The sequence below is a fragment of the Antechinus flavipes genome, chromosome 4 (assembly GCF_016432865.1).
Source record: "Antechinus flavipes isolate AdamAnt ecotype Samford, QLD, Australia chromosome 4, AdamAnt_v2, whole genome shotgun sequence".
NCBI classification, from domain to species: Eukaryota; Metazoa; Chordata; class Mammalia; order Dasyuromorphia; family Dasyuridae; genus Antechinus; species Antechinus flavipes.
Genome location: NC_067401.1, coordinates 24,450,248 through 24,473,258, shown reverse-complemented (window position 1 = coordinate 24,473,258; position 23,011 = coordinate 24,450,248). Strand labels below are relative to the sequence as shown.

At 40.1% G+C, this 23,011-nt stretch overlaps 1 protein-coding gene across 1 annotated transcript in view; it reads right to left on the bottom strand.

Annotated features, from left to right (window-relative positions):
* NCOR1 (nuclear receptor corepressor 1) overlaps positions 1–23,011 on the bottom strand; it is a 174,184-nt gene that overhangs the window by 28,331 nt on the left and 122,842 nt on the right. Inside the window, 14 exon segments of the mRNA XM_051992080.1 lie at positions 451–808; positions 1,336–1,592; positions 2,176–2,259; positions 3,884–4,024; positions 5,641–5,809; positions 8,733–8,833; positions 9,158–9,262; positions 9,357–9,477; positions 11,111–11,271; positions 15,791–15,859; positions 15,862–15,961; positions 17,457–17,586; positions 19,562–19,810; positions 19,812–20,118. Of these exon segments, the coding sequence (XP_051848040.1) occupies positions 451–808; positions 1,336–1,592; positions 2,176–2,259; positions 3,884–4,024; positions 5,641–5,809; positions 8,733–8,833; positions 9,158–9,262; positions 9,357–9,477; positions 11,111–11,271; positions 15,791–15,859; positions 15,862–15,961; positions 17,457–17,586; positions 19,562–19,810; positions 19,812–20,118 (2,352 nt within the window).

Below are 23,011 nucleotides of genomic sequence, written 5' to 3'. Positions count from 1 at the left end.
TGTCTATCTAAGCTCATTGGGAGTGATCTTGACTAACAGACATTTCTTCTTGTAAAGTATTAATAAAGGCACTAATAAGGCAGAATGAAGCAAATGGAGTCTACATCACATCATTTTAACATGAACAAAAGAAAGGATGTTTTCCCTCATTAAGGTAAGCATTCAAGTTATGTCAAACTGGGATAATTATCCAAAGGTATAACTGAAATCTAAAACAAGCTGTTTCCCCAATAGAATTCAGGCTTCTTGAGAGCAGGAGCTCCATTTTTGCCTCTGCCTGGACCCTAATAAGCATGCAGCTATGGTCTGATGATTAAAAGAGAAATGTAAGCATCCCTCAAAATTGCATTTCATTTTGGACTCATTTTAATTTAAAGATTCCATCCTCAAAACTGCTGCTTTTGACTGGCAAAGTTCAATGAGGAAGACAAGACTGAAAAAAGACCATACCATCAGAAGTTCTGTTCATCATGGGAGACCCTCTAGACATGTTCTGATAATTCACAGGTGTTCTTCTTGCACTGGAGTCATCATAAATCCCAGGACTCAGTTGTGCTTTGGGAGGTTCATGAAGGGTTGACCTTAAAACAGAGGGACCAGAGCTAACAACTGATGTATGCCGGGAGCGGATCGGTTCTCCTGCTTTGACATCTTCATATTTTCCTCGTTCGACCACCTTGATGTTCTCTGGGACCATTTCCAACTGAGACAATCCACGAGGGAGCTTACTAGGACCCGTGATGAGGGACTTGACATTATGCTTAATGGCAGATTGACTAGAGCTGCTTTCATACTTTATGGGTGTGCCCTAAAAAGAGAAAAATAACACTAATTTTTCCTGAGAATATGAAAAAGACAATTTAAAAATTAAATTGCTTTTATTTCCTATTTTAAGCATTTGACTTGAACCATCTAACTAGATTTTCTTGTTCTGAATCAAAAACTATTACATGCTATGAACAAAATAATTTTTTTTAATATAAGACGAGTCCTACATTTGTATTCCTGACCTCTTCTTCGCCAACTCTCCCCTCCCTCCCATTATCATGAAGTCCTATTATGAGCATTGAGTCTTATCTTCTGAGCTTTTAGAGAAATATAGAAGAAAAAATGCACTGGATAATAGAAAAAAATGCTACATTGAAGATCAAAGCATCTGGGTTCAGATCTAGACTCTGAGCAATTGTTGGCAAGTCATTCAACCCCTGTGGGCTTTGGTTTGTTTAAAATGTGGGAGCTGAACTAGATGATTCCAAAGTTTCTTTTCTAACTTCAAGTGGGATAGTGAAACTGAAAGATCAGGCCCATCCTTGCAAAAAAAAAAAAAAAGGTTACCTGAGAAATGGAACCTTCAATTATGGGTCTTGTACTCTGGATTACTTCTGGAGTTTTTCGGCTTTCTTGACTTAAAAGATCTTGCCTTGGAATTTCATGAATTGAGCGTCCCATTTCCTTGATAGTGGTGACTCCATCATACGGTTTTCCTTTTGTAATGGCTCCTTCAAATGCTCGGATGGGAGGACTCTCTCTTTTAATCTGTTTGGGATATTTAAGGCCTTCTTCAAAGCTTTCCGTTGTGGCTCTTGGTGTGCCTTCCAAAGAAAAAAGTAAATGACTATTTACTCCATGCCATTTGAACAATACTTAAAAAATTAATGTTCCTGCCCACGTTGGGCACTCAATTCCTTAAAATTATGAATGAGAAAGAAAAAGAATAAGACTGAAAATAGTATTTTGACTGGTAGTCAAGAGATCTGAGTTCTAGTCCCAGCTCCTTCATTAATGAGCTAGGTTGGCAGGAGAAAGTCACAAACTCTCCAAGTCTCCCTTTTCTCACTTGTAAAATGAGAAAAGATGGATTGGCTTGTAGCTGAGGCACTTTTCCAGATCTAAAGTTTTTGCAATCAGCATTTTAAGGCATTTTACATGTATAATGATTACCAAAATGTGGTTAATTAAAATAAAATGTTCATATATGTAAAAGAATGGGCACCTATAAATTTTCCCAAGTCAGAAAACTTTGTCCCTCCCTCCTCCCCCCCAAAATCAGGAAGAATATAAACAGCAAACTAGCAATTAGCTCCAGAGAATAAGCATCAGATACAACATATAACCTAAACCAGTTTTATCAGCAAAAGGAAAATGAATCTATCATCAAGAAAATGTCTGATTTACCTTGCATTATGGAGCCAGACAGCGCTGCTCTCTCTTTAAGATCAGAATGAGGGCTCCCCCGGGGCAGTGCACGGCATATCAACCCTTTAAAAAAAAACAAAAAACAAAAAGCAAAGACCATGATCGAACACAATGTACAATTCTGAGATCTCACAAACATTTAGTATATCACAACGACCATTCTTAAATGTGGCTTCCATGGAAGAATGTTGCTTTTTTGAAGATAACGTACCATGAACACTTAATAAAGAACAGTAACACAGAAACATTATAGGTCAATTTTAAATACACTCGTAAGTATAAAATGGCCGAGGCTAAAAACTACATTAGACCAACAGCAAAATATAAAGCTACAAAGACAAGACACAATCTCAATGTCCCTAGGGAAAGATAAATAAGAGAATGAGGGATACAACAATAGACTTAACAAATTTAATGAAAGTGGAGGAAAAAACAAGTAGAAAAAGACACTGAAAAGGATTACCAAGGATGGGCAATAATAAGTGACTGAATCGAGGCTATTCCTTACACCAAGAACATGATGCTTCCCTCTTTCTACCTTCAAGCTTCCCACTTTCCCTCCCAAACTGCTGAGTGCTTGGCTACTTTGTATCTGTCACACCACATTAATTCTTTGAGTATTTGCTGTCTTTCCCAATGGAATATAAGTTTCTTGTTTCTAGCACATGTCGCGCATTGTGAGCACTTAATAAACGCTTGTTGCCTCACTACAATCTTGAGGAAACTCTCAACCACAAAATAATTCTTTTTTCCCCCCACTGAGGCAATTGGGGTTAAGTTACCTGCCCAGGGTCACACAGCCAGGACATGTTAAGTGTCTGAGGCCAGATCTGAACTCAAGTCCTCCTGACTTAAGGGCTGGTGCTCTATCCACTGCACCAACATCCAATAGCTGCCCAACAAAATAATTCTTAAGAGAGTTCAACTCCAGCACTATGTATGTATTAAAAGGAAATCAGGCTCATTGTGTGCAAAGAAAAGATGGCGTCAGTGGGGCAGGGTTCAAGTCCTGGCTCCACCATTTTGGGTGAGATTCATGGAAAGCGGCTTTGCTTCCTGAGATCTGTTTCCCAAAGGGCATAGTGTGAGCTCTGAAGGCAATCATGTCCCAGTCCTTCCTATCTCTGACATTCCTTGGGGGTTTTCTCTGTGTGACTCTCCCACACTAGCTGCCCCGGGGCCCAGACTGAGGAGGCCTGAGCCCGCCCCCTGGAAGGACCCTCTCTGGAGGCTTTCTCCTGGTGAGGCGGACAGCCCTGCTAAAAGCCTTCATTGTCTCCCTGCAGTCTCCTGAGCCCTCTCCTGCCCTGCTCCCCTTGCAGGGGGACTCCAGGAGCTTCCCTCTGTCAGAATTCCCCACGGGCTGCTCTCGTGGGGCGATGCTTGTGCTCATTTCTCTGCTATGCTGACTCTGTCCCGGCCCAGGCCTTCTCTTCAACTTGGTTCTTCTCTCGGCACTTTGCATAGAGCCTCATCCACCTCATCGGTTCTGCAAGCTTTCTGAAACTGAAATTCTATACAAAGCAGCACCTCAAATGGACTTAATAGCAAAGCCTTACAAACTAGTTTTGAATAGTGACTTTCCCCTAGCGTTGTCGACCAAGATTTCCTTATAACCGCCGGCATTTTTTACTTGTGCTCTATTGTTGCCTGGCACAGACACTATCAGTAGTGAAAGGTACCTTACCCTCCAGTGGGGCCGACACAGGAGACTCTCTCAGCGACATCCCTTGTTTGATGGTTCCTTCCATGGAATCATAGCTTCTCTTTAAGCTGATTTCATGAGCAGCCCTTGGGCTCCTGGTTCCTTCCCGGGCATTCTTAATATCTGAAAGGTGCAAAAACAAATTAGCCCATGAGACAAAGGGGCAGTCAGAACACAAGAGCCTCCAAACCCACTGTGAATGGCACACAACAGGCCACACTTGCAGAACATCCCGAATAAAAAGAACACGGCTGGTCACAAAACATTCCTGCTCCGAACTGTCCCTAACTTTTCTCCAAATATAAACAAACCAAAAAAAAAGTACAAGTCTATACAGGAACTTTACTGGAGCTACTTATAGCAAGATTCTCAACTTTACATTCCAGGAAAATGATCAGAATTGAATTTTTACTAAGGGTTATGAAGAGAAGGATCCTAATTCCCATTTTACTGTCCTCTAACTGGCCTTCTATGGTAAATGAATGTTTATAGATAATTGTAAGAAAACACTTGCTCACAAAAGAACTGTTCGGTTCTGCACACATATATTGTATCTAGAATATATGGTGACATATTCAACATGTATAAGACTGCTTGCCATCTGGGGGAGAGGGAGAAAGGAGGGAGGGGAAAAATCGGAACAGAAGTGAGTGCAAGGGATAATGCTATAAAAAATTACCCTGGCATGGGTTCTGTCAATAAAAAGTTATAATTTTAAACCTGAAAAATACTTCTTATTGTTTGAAATTGATGAATAGGTGAAATTTCATTTACGTGTACACACACACACCCCTTTTTATGAAGCCAATACCATTAAATTAAAATTTAGTTAAATCTAGTTAAATTTACTTATTTGCACACATAGTAAAGCAGCTGAATCTGTAAATGACAATGTTGAGAGGGTGAGCCAACATGCTGCACAATGGTATAAAGAAGCAAAAATGCCCTGACAAGCTAGAGCTGAATCTAACAGTTTGAAATTTAATAGGAATAAAAGTCATGTCTTAAGCTTACGAAAAAAAAAAATCAGCTTCATAAGTCAAGATGGAGGCAACGTAGCATGACCTGAGTGCAAATCTTGCCTTAAGACACTTACTAGGTATGAGATTATGGGTTTAAGTCATTTAACTTTTCAGCCTGTTTCCTCATCTGCAGAATACAGCATCTCTCACACAGGGTTGGCGTGTGAACAAAATCCAATGAGATAAGATACATCGAGCACTTTGGAAACTTTAAGCACTATATGAATGTTAGCTAGTATTACTGTTGTTACTACTCTGCTTTAACAAGGTCACAAAAAAGTGAAGAATTTAGAGAAATGGAAGGAAGGAACTCACAGAAAGGTCTGCAAATCATTCCATAAGAGCATCCACGAAAAGAAAAAGGGTTAAGGAGAACACTTGAGAGGGTACAGGAAAGCTGTTTTTAAGCACAGAAAACATTTGTTCTGCTTGGCTGGGGAGGTGCAATCAGGACCCCCATATGCAGAGTGCAAAGATGCACCTTGAAGCTTCCAGGTTGGCACTAAGTACGTGCTAACGGCAAGTGGAGGGGCCGGAGGCCATGGGTGCCAGCTCCCCAGAAACCTTCCCAATCAGGCTGGAAGAGTGCTTCTCAGGGAAGCTTGGACAAGCGATTCTTCTTCAGAAAAAGATCTTTCCAGGGGGTCTCCATGATCTCTGCCCACTGAGATGTCGTGACATGACTGTCATTCTACACAGTTCACTTTCCAAACTTACTGTCATATGACAATATGTGTCCACTCTTTCCTTCATAAATCACATGGCCTTTGGCTACAGCTTCCTCTCGACTCTTCTCTGGGCTACCTTCTTCCATGGAAAGCCTGGCAATCGCTCCCTTCACCACTGTGTCTGTTTGTATACCAGGCTGGGACAGAGCTGGAGTACCCTGACAAAAAGAGAAGAAAACTGATTATCTTCTGAATGGACAATTTGATTTTAATTCTACATATGACAAAACAAACTTTAATGCATTTCATTTTTTAAAAATTTATTTGTTATTTTTTAAAAGCACATTCCTTTATGAATCATATTGGGAGAGAAAAATCAGAACAAAAGGGAAAAACCACGGGAGAAAGAAAAAAAAAAAAAAACAACAGGAAAAAAAAGTAAACATAACATTTGCTGATTTACATTCAATCTCTATAGTTCTTTTTCTGAATACAGATGGTATTTTCTTTCCCAAATTTGTTGGGATTGCCTTGGAAATATATTTCAATTAAATATTTTATAGATAACAATGAGAAGCAGCATGGGGTGGTAAGTGGAGAACTGGTGCTGGAGACAGAAAGACCTAGGTTCGAGTCCTGGGTCTGAATGAGCCAAGCAAATCATTCTTGTCTCCAGAGCTCCGGGTAGCTTTTGCTCATAAGCTGCAGAGGTGCTACACTCACTGGTGAAGAACTTCCTCCCCCAGGAGTCCCTAAGCCAATGGCTACAGCAGGCCAGCCCCCGATTCTTTTAGATAATAGGAATGGTGATCCTTTTAGATAACAGGAATGGTGATACTGAACCCTGTTTTCAAAAGGGGTAGAACTGAATAGAGCTGGGAAAGGATACGCGTATAAAAAGTGAGATGCCATATCTGTGTTATATTCAAGTCAGTAATTATGTCCTCTGGCCCTCAGAGTGATCATCTTTGTTCAGGCTGGTAAACCTGTGAGCAAATTTCTAACGAAATTAAAAATCCTCAATTCCACTATCATACTATTACCTTGTAACTTTGTTAAAGGAAATGAGTGCAATCTTCTTCACTGTTTCCCACCATGCCTTAGACATGGTAAGAGTTCAAGGAGTGTTCATGCAATGAATTAACATAATTACTTAAACCAACAAGAAAAATGCCTTTTAATCTTTGAATAATATGTACACTATTGCAAACATGCATGAATTCTAAAAGGTGTTTCAAATCATGTGACAATGATAAGTGTTTGTGTTTGGGGTTAGTCCTTTGATTTTTAGCCCACTGTAGAAATTTTCCATACCAATAAATATCAGATATTCTTCTGTAACTCACTTTTGGAGAATTGACCAAGGTACTACTGAGAGTGGGAGTGGCACACTCAGTTACATAAGCTTGAATCAAAGTCTTCCTGCCTCCTAGTGAGAGATACTCTCCATCCACTTGGCTGAGTTCAGGATGCCACTGGGAAATGAGCATGAGTCCACCTGCTACTACTTAACAATGTCTTTAATCAGTGCTTGTCAATGCTAAGTTAAAAGGATAAAGTGGGCATTTTCTCTTTCTTGGCTGTTGCTTATCTTAGGGGAACAAAGCATGTCCGAAAATTTATTTATTTATTTTTTGGGGGAGACAAACTGGATTTAGAGGGTGGGTGGGGATGATAGAAAGCTTGGAATTTGTTCATTTTTTTTTCTCAATCCTAACAATGAAGATTATGTAAAAACCCACTCCTTAGTTAAGAATAACCAAAAACATAGAGGTGTTTGGCAGTTCAACCACCACAGACAAATTAAAAGTCCTCCAAGTTAGGCTGTATGCACTGTTACTGTAAAAGGGGGATAGAAAGGTCTTTTAGAATGACCACTAAGACATAAAGAAGACCTGAATACTGCGCTTAGGATTCAATTGTAGAATTTTTAAAAATAAATCAATTCCTATATGATCATTCACAAAATAATTTATAGACTTCTCTTTCTGATCAAAGTCCCTGCTCCTCAAAAAAAATTTACAGAAAAGCTTCAAGCCCATAATCCTTCACCAAAAAGATTTAAAAAAAAAATCACATTTTCCTCTCCCTACTCCCTTCTCAATTCTACCTCTTTGTGTGTACCCATAAAAATGCCTAAAGCCAAGTCCTGAAAGGGAGACTATGTAGAAAACAAACTTCCATGGCTGACAAGACCTCCGGCCCTGCTTGCCCTCACAGTTTCTCTGAGGGACATAACTGCTTCTTCCCTCTTCCTAATTTTGAATCAGGGGCCAATCTTGTAGGATTCACCCCTACTCCCGGCATGCATAATAGTGCTCACATCGACTGCTCCCTTTCTGTCCTATCACAACTTCAGCTCTCTGATCCCAGCCCTTATCCCATCTCACCTGGATACTGGACAAGGCTACTAACTGACCTCAACCTCCAGCTTCTCCCCTCACCCATCCACCCTTTTCAAAGATGCCAAACAGAAATTGATAAAACACAGACCCAACTGTGGCACCTTCAAACTCTTACCTCAAACCACACTCCTCTCATACACAAACATTTTCAGTGACTTATTTATTGCTCCCCAATCAAGTTTCTATCCATATTTTCATTCTTATTTCCCCTTTATCCCCTTTATGTTCATTCTGTTCTGTCCAAATAGTCTGTTATAAAGATGTCCCAAGGAACCCCTCATGGTGGCAATAAACCAATATATCCTTGGCATCACCTCCCAGAATCCCAAGCTTCCTTCCAAATATGATTCAAGTTGTTAACTGCTCCCTGAGACCTTTCCCAGTTGTCTTGGGTACTTGCACCCTCACTCTATGAACATCCTTTTCTATTTGCTAATTTTTTACATGTATGGGATCCCCTAATGCCTAGCACAGTGCATTTCACAAAGTGGGTGGGAGTGGACTGAATTTGGCTTTATTGTCCATCTGGAGAAATTAGCCACAAGCCTCCTCCCTTTACCTGACAATGGGATACAATGAAAACGTTCCCAAGTGCGATGACTACCATCATAACCGATGACATTTTGTGTTCATCTCTCTCATAAAGATAAATGAATGGAGAATTGGCTCCATTAATTGTATGAAACAAAATTTGCTTTGCAATCCCCAACAATCTAGAGCTTTCACACTAAATTACCTGAGTAATAGAGCCTCGAAGGGAAGGGATATTTTCAACAGGAACTTTACTAGCTGGGGTTCCTCGAGTGATACTTCCTTCTTGGATTGCTGTTGTAGTACCTGGATCAAAATGAAATTAATGGCAAAATTATAGCCTTTCAGGGAAATCATTCAACTTGTAACCTTAAACTACCAGAATCATGGGGAAATAGGGACATGACATGATGGATTTTTAAAAATTATTTTAAAAGTATTATTCAATATATATTTATAACAAAGGGACATATAGTCTTACCAAATAACCACATTTAAAACAAAAACAGAATTAGAGAAGCAAAAGCTACTGTTTATGAACTACCACCGACTGACTTCCATTGGACCATCTCTCTTTTCTTCCTGAAAAAAATAACTTTTCTCCACCCATTTTGTTCCAGTATTTGTTACCTCTGACAACACCTTCATGCTGGGCCCTGACCAATAAGCCTTCGGGCTGGGAGGTTTGACCACGGGGAGAGAATTCCTCCTGTTTGATGTAGGGGATGGAGGCAGCTGTCAAACCAAGAAAACAAGGAAGTCATGATTCCAGTGATAGGGAAGGAATCTTCTTTCCAGTGCCCCAAAGCCACTGCCCTCAGTTCCTTACCAGGCTTTGTAGGTTCCTGCTGCCGTGGTAATCCAAGAGAGATAGACCCAACTGAAGGCTTTGCTGGCTCTGATGTGTAGGAAGCTTGGCAATGAGAGGTCAAATAGGTACCAGGGGTTCCCTGAAAGGATAAAGACCGAATGAGCAGGCTGGCTGCCCAAGGCACCTAGGATGGTTTGTGCTGCTGTGCAGGCTGTTAGTTAAAGGGCAGATTTCTTTCAAGGGAGTTCTTGATGCTGTGTTTCCCCCCAATTCTGAATATCTGTGAAGAAGAAGCTGCCATTACTGCCCTCTCTGGGACCAAATGAAGTGACAACTCTCCTTTGAAATGAGTGTAATTACCCGCACTTGGTAGCCATGCTATAAAATAACTCGTTTTCTAATTCCATAAACAATACATCACTGCAAAGCCACAGAGCGGGAAGGGCCCGTGGAGGACATTCAGTCCAAAGCAGCCATTCCCTACACTTCACTCGCAGTATTCAGTCAGCAGATGGTGATGTCCATTCCCAACACTAAAAACATTTTAAACCGTCTGTACCGGCAAGAACAGTCGTGTACTCGGTTATGTAAATTGCTCTCCTTGAGGAGGCCGAAACAGGACATCCTCAGATGGTTCTGTCCCTGGCACCGCAATGTCAGCACCCCAAACCTGAGCCTTTCTCTAAAGGTCCCTCTGCCGCTGGCCCTCTCTGGCCAGGGGCACCACGTTTACTCTAACTTGTATCGTGTCCTCCTCCTCCTCAGCCCTCGTATCTCATCTGTTAAATGAGCCCTAGGATTCTGTCTCTGCAATGTTTCTCCCTCCAACACTGTCCCTTCTGACGCCCGCAGCTTCCTTTACTACGCTAGGGTCCTACTGGGGACAGCCACAGTGTGGCAGTGGATAGAGTGCGGAACCTGATGCAGCCAGACACTCACTAGCTGTGTGACCCTGGGACAAGTCAAGTAACACATTTGCTCAGTTTCCTCATGTGTAAAATGTGGCTACAGATAGCACTGACCTCCTAGAGTTGTTGTAAGGATCCAAGAAAATCATGGTAAAGTGCTTAGCCCTGAGCCTGGTATAGAGTTAAGTGCTACAGAATTATCAGTTTTTATGATAATTAGCTAATAGATTTTTATCACATTTATGCTCTCCCACGGATAACAACTTTCATGTACTGGAAGTACACAGATCTGGTTGTGTCACTGCTATTCTCAAATATCATCGTTGGCTGCTAATAATTTCTATGCTGGGCATTCATGGTGCATTAGATAATAGAAAGGACTGGGACTCAGAAAGATCTTGTTTGAATCCCTCTTCAGACACTTCTGAGCTGTTCCACAATGCCTTTCTCCTGATGCCTGTGATTTATAGCCTCCCCCTGCAGACCTCACTTTACACATACTCTAACTCACACATAATTCTCCTAGATAATACTGTGTATGACACTTATTTGCATTTCTATCTTAATCCTCCACTTTAAGAGAGGGGACCATGTTATGTTTAAAATTTGCATTTCTCCTTCCTTTGGCTGTGTGCTATGAAAACAAGGAAGCAAATAATTAAAGGAATAAATGGTAAGTCCTAGTCTAGACACTGTTGATACTCTAGTTCTCCCTGGGGCATGCAATAGATACCACTTTCTAGACAGCGTTTCTGAAGGGTCCTTGGGGAAATTACTACTAACTAGGTATAATTAACTAGTACAATAAAGACAGAAAAACCTTTAAGGAAAAAAAAAAAAAGCAGCATTCAGAAAGAGTTATACCTGTGAGATTGATCCTCCCATAATAAAGGATGGCTTTTCAGTGGCCACGGTGCTTTTAGAAGAAGGAATGAGTGGAGGCGGCGGCCTGGTGGGTCGTGTTGTAGGAAGCCGTGCTGCATCGGGGAGACTTGTTATCACTTGATGTGGAGCAGGCTGGAGGACTTTTAAAGAAAAAGAAAAGCTTGAAAACCACATCAATTTCTTAGTCTGCTAATACGTATTAACCAACACAAGACTAGGTCCCAAAGTGAAACATGATTAATGGCTGAAGTACAGAATGGTGCTCCCTCATTCCTAAATGCATCTATTTCTGATGAGTTCTTGTTTTCCCTTCAGAATTTAGGTTACTGGTGGCTCTTGTGTGTAAAACACAAGTACCTTGTCTCCAACGACAACTTTTACCCACACAAAGCAAACACACAATCTAGCTTGTTTTGGTTGCTTAAACATCTCATATTCTTACCAGACCCTGAGCAGCAGAAGCAAACTATGTTTAGTTTTTCTCCAAAAGGCCTTCATCACTGCTCTGGACTTCACAACTCATAGAAACTCATAGAAAATTTCCTGGGAATAGTCTTAATTACTCTTTGGCCTGATTTCCATTTCCTTTTTATGTCCTACTTGATATGAAGAATAGGCAATGACTTTAGCTCCCAGTAAGATGCTGGAAAATCTATTGAAATAACTCAGGATTTCATACACAAATGCTTCAAGGAAAAGCCGTGTGGCCGTCATGAAGACAGTCAGGGAAAGCAGGTATGTCTGCTCACAGCAAGACATGGAAATGGGGAAGATGTCATCTTGGAAGTGCAGAAGGAATAAGGAAAGGTGCATTACTGCACAGCTAAAGGCAGACACTGGCCACCACTAAGCCCAGGAGCCACAGTTACCTGGCGGGGCACTACAGCGGGCGTCACTCCGACCAGGCTGTGGAGATGCCCTACTGACTCCTCTTGGAGAGGGCCTCGGCCGGGACCCCGCTGCGGGGCTCTGCATCTGCGCTGCCTGTTCTACTGCAGGTCTGACCTCAGCATGAGCCGGAAGGGCCACTGATTTTCCTAAGAAAGTTAAGGTTACCAAATGAGGGAAGGACCTTAAATTAAAACATTAAGGACCTAGCCCACATCATCCAAGGTCAGGGCAGTCTAACAACAAGTGAATGAACCAAAAGCCTCCAAACACCCCGCCCCCATCAAAAATCCACACTAAGATGGAAACCAGGAAAAGGAAAGCCAAACGAAAACTCTTCACATTATCTAAAAAGCAAAGGAAACATCAGCACACTAACAAAAAAGGCAAATGCAGCAATTATCTTGGGAACTCAAGACCAGGGACCAATGGCACACCACCAGGCAACCACGTGCCTCAGGTGGGGTATGTAGGGCTCAGGAGGCATCAATTGTCTCAAAGGCAACATGTGTCCTCAGGTCTTTTTAAGTATCTTTAGATAATTTTAGAAAGAGATAAAACTGAGCTGAGCTAAACCAACAAAATCAACATCTGGCTTTAGAAAAAAAAATTGAAGCTGAAACTAATTAAAACCAGAATATTTAAATGTAACCAAATATAAAAGTTTTAAAGGGTAGAACAGGCTACAAATTCAAGTTCAGAAAGCTGGCAAAGATTTTGTGCCAACTAAGATTTCCTTCCAGTGCTTACATATTCATTCAGTTTAAATGCAAAATTCAGCTATAGCAATTTTAGAATCAATCAGCCTACACAAGCACCTATCATCACTTACACCTTTCATAGAATTTGCTGTTTATTTTTATGACTTATGATTTTTTTTCTAACAAAAACAGACTGTAATGGAAATCTGCATCTCAACTACAGAGAATTTTTCCTATAATTTACTTCTTTACCATTTCATCCTCTCCAACTTCAGGATGGGATCAAATGAGTTTAAAATAGTTACTTTAGTTATTTTTATTATGTGTCCAGTGCTTAAAAAAATAAGAATATGTCACTCCTTTTACTCCTAACAAATCCCAGTCTTAAGACACAAGTGAGTGAGGAACTGAACAGAATTGTGCTTAGCTTCAGGAAGATCCTTCAGATGTTTGAATTTAATTACAACAGAAAAGAAAGGGCAAGAAAGAGCTTGGGTCCGAAGTATCCACCCATAGCTGGATTAGTGGAAGTTTTACAGGAAGAAAGCTGCTTTTAAGGGACCTCTTAAGTGAAGCTGCATTTCTAGACTACTGGGTTGAACAACCTCACATATATGGAAAAATCTTAAGTGGTAATTGGAGAGAAAACCATACATAAAATACATAGATCAGACACTTAAATTTTTTTGATTGTACTTTAGATTAGTCTTGACAACCTGATATTTCCTATTACTTGTGTGTATATATGCATGCGTGTGTGCATTTGTGTATGTGTGTGTGTGTACACATGCAACTTGGGGAAGAAAAAGGAAAAACAATTTCCCCCCAAACTAAAGAACTTTTAAAATAAATAAAAATTAATTGCACAAGAAACATCAAGTTGGAGTAGAAAGTGGCTAACCTGAGGGTCTCAATGGCCTTCCTCTACTTGTGGCCTGGTCATTTCCAGCCAGGAAGCCTATGGCAGACAATGCTCATTGACAGATAAGCTTCTCCATTTGTAAAAGAGGGTCATAATATTTGCACAGTTTTTCCTCACAAGGGCAGGTGAAAGTATCAAATGAGAACCTGTATGAAATGCTTTGCCAACTTTACAGGAAGAGAAAAATGCTATCTGATATTGTTTCTACCATGGGTTATTTTACCAACATTTTCCTGGAATACCTAAATATAAAGTTACATCATTACTAGTCATTTACCTTAATAGTCCGTGTAAATGATCTGTTTCTGCTGTAATTTTAAAAATGAATTTTAAGACTGCCTTTGATAAATTGACTACAATGCAAAGAAATTTGAATCAAAAGACTGGGGGAAGGAAAGTTATAGTGGATTAAGGAACTGAACTGTGACTCAAGCCCACAGAAAGCCCAATCCACACTGATTAATTACTGTTCAAGGAGCTAATATAAAGGGTAGAATCTTGAAAATTCCAGTATGAGGCAAAGCAACCCCACATGCATAGGGGTTACTGAGCAGTTTAACTAGAATTTACATTTCTTAAATTCATAACTTTTGGTTTCTATCTGGCTTAGTCATACCATTCAGATCCAGCCTCAAAATTCTTAAATATGTTTATTTGGGGGGAAAAATACAACAAAACACAAGAAAAAGGTGGGGGCCTAAGTTTCTCTTGGGTGTCTCAGATCTTTTCCCTTATGCGGAAGAGATTGAAATCCTCTTTTATTAGTAGTAAATTTTAGTCACACCCAAAATTTTTTAAACTTGTTCACTTTAAAGTAGAATGTTATGAGTTCAATGTATGTAACCATTTTGGATGATGAAGTTACCAAGGTTTCTACAACTTATCCTATACCACTTCAAAGTAATAAGTTTACAAACTCAATTCTCTGCACACGCCTTCATCATGTCTACCATGCAGGAAACAATGACCATCAAATCACAGATTCTAGTTCAAGAAAATCTTTATCCCTAGAGATTCTATTAATAAGAATAATCTATGTGTCTGTAGTAGGGGAAACTACATGGTTGAAATAATCTCAGATAGCAATATCCTCAAATCCCACAAGATGGGGACATTTTTATTTAGAAAGTAGATCTTGAATTCAAAAGATGCCATTGCTCCATTCCTCTTGGCTTGTTTCTCCCTCATTTTAAAATGATAAAGAGATAGGCTTGAGAAGGCCTATGCATACAATTCAAAATATAATTGCTTTTTGGCACTTTACTATAACAAATTCTGGCAAGACATCCATTTTTATTATTTAAAAGAAGGAACAAGCAGGATGGCTGAGTCCTGAAAATGCTGTTTTGCATTACAAAGCTTTTCACAAGTTTGTCATTGCAAAGCTGACAACTCTTATTTACATCCATAAATTCTTCTCAAGAGCCTTGTGAATCATCTTGATAAAGAGGAAACTGTTCAATAGAATTTTCTAAAATCCTGTTTTACCAAACTACATGATGTCAGAAGGTATATGACCAAGAACCAGGTCTCATCAACAGAGCTAAGACTTCATTCCAGACTAAATGCAGAATTGTTTTGTCTTGAAGCATAAATGTGGAAATTAGGGTTTCTTTCAAAAACATGAAAGGAAACCTGACTCTGGGGTTTTGTACAAACTCAAATCACTTAGATCAGCTGTAAACATTTTAGACTGCAAACCATTTTTATTTTGGGTGTTAGATGTTGAATCCTTATGTGCTCTTATAATTTAAAAGAATTAGAGGCTCTAACCATAGCTTTGGCAAAACACTCAAAAGATACAAATTAAGAATTAGCCATGTAATACTGAAAATATTGCTTCATTTTTTTTTAGTAGCTATAAGTATTCCTTAATAGAACTTTTAAATTTCAAGTTAATGAATAGAAAATACTGATCATTTTTCCTAGGTACAAATTTTTAGGTTCAATTCTAGGAATTAATTTGTCCATCAAAATGGGAGTAATAACCCACTGGTTTTTAATGATGGTTTAACAAAATACCTAGAATGTAATGATGGGACTAGCCATCCACAAAGCCCATTCTAGACTCCTTCAGTGGCTTCACTTAAAGGCGGGAGGAAAGATAGGGTGGTATGAATGTGCCATGTTCCTGGTCATGAAACCTACCTTCCCATTCGACACTGGGACTTGCAGAACGTCGACACTCTGGATCAAGTTGCTCTTGCCTCTGTCGTCCTCCAGGAGGGCTGACTCATGCATGGCTTTAATGTGCCTCTGATAAAGAGCATAGCCACTCACAGGGGCACCAACTGGCACGCTACAGGGGGTGCAGGAGACCTGCAAGGAGAACAGGGAAAATGTGCCAAGGAGTCCACTGTGGCAGAATTTTGTGAATCACTACTTACAGCAACGTCCAGTTAATCATTGTTTTTCTTTCTCTTAAACAAAACTTGAATTTTGGCAAGGATAAACAAATTTAATACTAAATACTACCTTCAAAAGTAAACACTAAAGATTGGGAAATACTGTCTACCATGTACATGAACACAGAATTACTAAAACGTTTGCTCTAATAAGTCTATTCCTTTTGATATCTGACATTTGGATAAAGGCTGACCCTGAAAAAGATGACATAACAGATATCAAAGTCCACTCCCATGAAGAAGCAATATACTGTAAAGCGATCATATCAAGAACTGCTCACAAAGTTAAATTCAAAGTTCAACACATGAAACACAGGATTCTTTTCCTCTGATGGTCCCTGGGGTGGGGGAGGAAGGCTGGGGATGTAAACAGGTTTCACTGAGGGTTATAAGAAGCTATTTTCAGATATCTGAAACACTATCATGTAAGAAAAGTCATTATATCTGTTCTGTATGGCCCAAGAGGGAAAAATCTGGATCAGTTTAAAGTTGTAAAAAGATAAATTTATGTGACAAGCAGAATGAATACAGAGAGGACTGGTGAGACTTATATGAACTGATGCTAAGTGAAATGAGCAGAACCAGGAGATCGTTATATACCTCAACAACGATACTGTATGAGGATGTATTCTGAGGGAAGTGGATCTCTTCAATAAAGAGAGCTAATTCAGTTCCAATTGATCAAGGATGGACAGAAGCAGCCAAACCCAAAGAAAGGACACTGGGAAATGAATATAAACTGCTTGCATTTTTGTTTTTTTTCCCGGGTTATTTCTACCTTCTGAATCCAATTCTCCCTGTGCAACAAAAGAATTGTTTGGTTCTGCACACATATATTATATCTAGGATATACTGTAACCTATTTAACATGTAAAGGACTGCTTGCCATCTGGGGGATGGGGTGGAGGGAGGGAGGGGAAAAATCAGAACAGAAGTGAGTGCAAGGGACAATGTTGTGAAAAATTACCCTGGCGTGGGTTCTGTCAAGAAAAAGTTATTTAAAAAAAAAAGAGATAAATTTATGCTTGATATCAGGAAAAACTTGTTAACAATTATAACTGTCCCAAAGTAAAAGGGGATACCTTGGGAGAGGACAGGCTTCTCTTCAATGGATGTCTTTGAGTAGAGGCTCTTCTGATTTCATAGAGATTTTCTCTAGTTCATTACTATGAGGATCAAATTCCATTAATTCTTCTTCTCTCCCTCGAGTTTCTATCTACCTCCACTACCACCACTTGACCCATCCATACACAATGAGAAAACACAAAATCTATGGCAATGAAAGAAGAGGATTTTCTGGAACAAATTTTCCTTTCTCACAGGTACTAGAATGAAAATCCTTCAAATAAGAAATGAAAAATTAAGATAACCTAACCTCAAACCCAGGTTAGATGGCGCTAAGGACTTACCATTGGTGGGATGACAGCAGCTCGATGATGAAGCTGTTGTAGGTCCATTGTAGCTGGTTTGATGGGAGAAGAGACTAATACAGATCCAGTAGGATTTAACAGTGAAGGTTTTGAATCCATAGGAAACATTCTGGAGTCAGGAAAAAAGAGAAAAAAAATTCATTTAAAAAAAGTTTACAGCTATTTATTTCCCTTATATTAATCTGTACAATTTACTTATGTTAATTAAAATATGATTCTTACAACAGTACTGAGGAAACAAAGATGAAAGCATGTCACTACTAACTCATAAACAAAGTTATTTGGCCTTATCCTGAATTTACATAAAAGGGGTTGAAAAGGTGACCTCACTATCTGGTGTCCCGAAGAGACAGACTGAAAATCTGGGCCTGGGGTCTGCAGCCAGCTCTGTCACTAACGGGTGAGCCTGGCAACACTGATGACTTGGACCAGGATTGTGATCAGACCAAAGGACTTACCTTTAATGGGTAATAGTTATTGTGGATTTTAGAAAATAAGCAATTATCATTTTATAGAATATTAGAGAAATCATTAGGAATGATTAAAAAAAAAGTGGCAATTATGCAAAACAGTATATAAACACAAAGATTTTTTACAGTTTTTAAACTGTAAAAGCTACATTTTCAGTCAACATTATACAAATATGTATTAACTCAAGGGTGATTTAGGTTCTTAAAAATATATTTAGAGGATCACTTCATGTCATTAAAGGACAATTAAATATAGCTATTTTCAAGGAACATATAAGGAACTTTTTAAATCAAGTTTTATTTTGAAATGAAGATTTCTCTTCTGTCCCTTCCATCTCCTATTCTCTCCTGCTATCTTGAAAAAGCTAGAAAAACAAAATAACTAAATAATGTTTAAAGTTAAAATTAAAAATCGTCAAACTGTTAAAAGGAATTCTAGGATGCCTAAAGAGTACTTCCATGCTAAATTAATTTCAATCTATAACCACCATTTTAAATATAAAATGGCATATTTTAAAGTTTAATTGACTCTTTTTGCAATTCTGCCTTTGTCTACTTGCTCCTAAATCTATTTATCTAGGCTCCAGCCTTTGGTTATAACCTCCCTGTTCTCCCAATAGAGCCATTTCCTCCCCTGCTCATTCTGGCCCTACTGCTAACCACGTCAATTGTTTTCTTTTGTGTAGCCCCATTACCACTTGTGCCTTAACAAATCTCAGCTCTCAAGATGCCATCATCTTGCTTTTTTGTTGCTGAAGAGCCCTGCTGGAAGTGGCTCCGCTTCTCTGTTTAGCTGCCCAGCCCTTCTCTTCCCAAGCTGCTTCTATCACTCCACTCCACAGCTCATCAGGGACATCCCTCTCCTTGGGCTGTATTACCACCCTCTAAAAAAGAACTTGTATAATGCCTCTCCCTCAGCCTTTGGGTATCCCCTAACTCTCCCGAGACCTCACTCATTCACTCTCCATTTTTCTCCAAATGTAATATCTCCACAGTCCCTAGCTTTCCCCTGAAGCTTACATTTCTGGTTTACCAGCCTAAAAAGACCTTCAGCTGACCCTACAGTTCCCTTAACCTATTATCCTAGATCTCTCTTTAATTTCCATTATCGAGAGAGAGAGAGAGAGAGAGAGAGAGAGAGAAAATCTGCTACTTCCACATTTCTTACCCTGTTGCCTTCTTAATCTTTTTCAGCTTAGCTTCTGATCCAATCCCTTAGCTAAACAACAGTCTCTTAACTGTAAAATCTGAAGGACTTTTCTGAGTCCCTAACCCTTCTTAATTCCCCTGAAACATGTGATCAGACCTTCTCCTTCCTTGAGCTTTCTGAGACTATTCTCCCCTGATTCTCCTGGTCAGTAAGCCAGCACTTCTGTATTAAGCACCTTCTTTGTGCCACACACAACACTAACTGTTGCAGTACAAGGGCAGAAGCAGGGGTCCTCCCTTTAAGGAGCTCACCCTAGGAGAGAGAACATGCAGAGAATTATGCACGTATAAGATAACATCTGCTTGCTGCATAGAACTAAGATGGGGGGCCCTGTAGACCCCCACGTACTGGGCCGTCTCCCTATGACCAGCCACCCAGCCCCATCTGGCCCCGCCCTCGCTCACCTCTGCCTCTCAGGGGGTTCTCCATCCACATCTTCATCGGCGCTACAGGTCGCGCTGGAATCGTTGTCAGAACGAGACTCGGGCCTCAGAGCACTGGAAGTCTGGGCTACGGCGAAGCTTGTGTCCTCTGACTCAGGCCTCTCCTTGGGCCTTGTGGAGTCTCCCTCTTTGGCGTCTCTTTCTGTTTTCACCTGGACATTTTCGGGCACCCTCACCTCTGTGTCACCAGGTTCTGCTTTGGTTTGCCCGACAGAGACCACCAAGTGGCTGAGTGTCAGCAGAGGGGCTTTCACCATCAATTTCCATGGGCTCCTCGGGGTCTTCAGTGACTTCCTCCTTAACCTGAGTTTCCATGGCTTCTTGTCCAGCTCCTGGCTTTGCACTCGAGACGACAGAAGCGGGAGAAGCGCCGGGGCCGCTTGTACTGGATTCCAGTTCTCCCGGGGCCTCGCTGGCTAGCCCAGAAGAGGCATTTTCCGTTGGGTCTTCGCCTGGTTTGGCACCCTCATCTGGGGAGGGAGAAGGTGCACTCTCTGTGTCAGAGCTATTTTCAGCACCTGGAAGATAAGGCAGAGTACACTCCTCAGGAGCACATTCAGGAATCAGCAAGGGTCCCCAGTCTAACTAATAGGGACTTGGAAAAGGGAGCTGTGTTACCAACTCGGAAGGGATGAGTGATATTAGCAATTTACATTTCATAATAAACAATGCTTTTGCCCCACAGAAATTTTCCACCAAAAAAATCCTTTTGAAAATTTTTTGAAAATCTCTACTTGATGGATCTCTTCAATAAAGAGAGCTAATTCAGTTTCAATTGATCAAGGATGGACAGAAGCAGCTACACCCAAAGAAAGAACACTGGGAAATGAATACAAACCGTTTGCATTTTTGTTTTTCTTCCCGGGTTATTTATACTTTCTGAATTCAATTCTCCCTGTGCAACAAGAGAACTGTTCGGTTCCGCACACATATATTGTATCTAGGATATACTGTAACCTATTTAACATGTAAAGAACTGCTTGCCATCTGGAGGGAAGGAGGGGAAAAATCGGAACAGAAGAGAGTGCAAGGGAGAATGCTGTAAAAAATTACCCTGGTGTGGGTTCTGTCAATAAAAAGTTATTTTTAAAAATTAATTAATTAATTAATTTAAAAAAATCTCTGCTTGAAAATTTAAGAGAGTTCCATAGGTTTTAATCTATCTCAAACTAAGATCTCTTTTCTAAATATTGATGTATCTGAAAATTATATATATGAAAATGAAATTCCATAAAGTAAAAAGTATTAACCTAAATTTCAAGGAATGAGTTCTCATCTTTTATTTACTATAGTAATTTCAGTTTTTTTTTTTTAAACTGAGAATTTGTGATTTCACTAATGTGGGGAATTCCACAAGGTAGAAATTTCCTCCTCAGATATTCAGCTTTTGAAAAGTGTCAAGGAACATGAAGGCAGGAAGGGACCAATGCTACTGCATTTCTTTGGGCTCCATGCTGACCATCCCCCACTACTGAAATCAAATTAAATGACATTTTTCTACATCACTGAGCATTAGTCTAAGAGACAATTACAACAACCAAACAAGGAAAATCTCTTGTTCCAAAGAAGCCACCTTATACCATGATGAAAAGGACAGGGCCTGATTTAACAGTCAAGTCTCATGATACTTTGCTAGTGGACAGAAAAGCTTAAAAGGAGCTATGTATAAAAGGTCTGCGCCAGGTAATGGTAAATCTACAAAGGGGAACAAGACAGGCTATTACAGGAGAAAAGATTCATGGAGAAATAACTCTAATTCAATAGAAAGAATTCATTTATTCTATAAACATTTATTAAATACCTACCATGTGCCAACACTGTGTTGTGTTAAAACTTGGCAACTGTTATAGGAAAAGTATTAAGTATTATTGGAACAGAAAAAATGAAAAGAGAAATTTTTTGTTGTTATTGAAAGTGTGAGAAAGTTTTCTAGACAGCATTTCTACAAAAGAAAGATTCTAGGAAGATACATGTGAAGAAAGGTATGGAACTGGGATAGTTTGGGATGCAAGAAAACAATTATAGTTGGTGACAAATTGGCTTTGATTCTGTAGGGTTGGGGTACCACCGATGATTTCTGAGCAGGGAAATGCTATTTTGATAGTATAATAAGCCTATCGGAAGGATTACAATCTGAGCAGAGAAAGAAAAGAGATATAATAAACACCTGTTCATACACTTCTTCCCCTGAGGTTGAAAGGCGCTCTCTCTCGGAACTTGCACAGAATTTTGTATGTCTCATGAGCTAGCTAACTATACTCTAGTTATGAAAAAATACCATCTTTTTGTATCACATCACAATCTATTTCACACTCTACTTATTTGCAATTTGTTATATTATTGTGACTTATTGTATAGTACTAGCTAGAACAAAAATTCCATAAAGGTAATGATCTTTGTATCCCTGCCAGTTTCTAACACTACTTCACACACAGTAGAGAATTAATTAAAGTAGAATGTTAGAAAGAAAAGAAGGCTGCTAGACAGAGAGGACTGGGGGAGAGACCACAAGAGCTGTTGTTAGTCCTTTGTTCTCAAAGAGGACCATGACATTGGGCATTCACATGCCATGCAAGTGAACTGAACTGAAATGAGGGAGGGCTGGGCAAGGTCCCCCGGCTTCACTGTCTCCTCTGGAGTCATCTGGGTCTAGTGGCCCACTAGAGATCAGGATGACAAGAGATGACCCTGGATGCAGTGGGAGACTCTGGCCTTTCAAAGCTGAGGTCGTCAAGAGGTCTCAGTCTGACTGAGACAGCAGCCATTCAATGAGTAAGGCTAGGTAAGAAATGAGACAAAAAATGGCCTCTTTTACAAAGATTGTTGCTGGCAAAGGAGACTGTAATCAGACTGAAGCCAATGGAGAGGCAATGCTGGGTCTTTCACTGCCCACTCATCTTTCCCCAAAGGCACTCTTCAGAGACGCCATAATCCTGCACCTATCCCAATATGCTTCTCCAATATACATCCTAGGGCCCAGTAATCATCCAACCTCCACTTTTCGCTTCCTATTTTGAACTGCCTGTACAATGCCTCTTGTTGAATGTTGCCTCCAACTCAACCTGTCATCAAAAATCTATTGAACAATCACTAAAACTCAAGGCACTGTGCTAAGTGCTTAGGGAAAAGAAAGAGAGATTGAAGCTGGGGGTCCCAGGCTGAGGAGAGGGGAGACCCTCTAGGAAATGTTAGCACTACAAGGTGGTGCCTCCAGAGCACCAGAATGAACCAGTTGGCAGTGGCTGGTCCACAGGGTCTGAGGGAGGCCTAGAAGAAGCTGGATGCTGCAGCAATACTTGCTAAAGGATGTTGATGAGGGATGAAAATCATCTAGCAAAAGGAAAGCTCAACATTATTACAAACACCATCTTTTCATTCTCTTACCAATGACGTGACAAAGGGAACCATCCC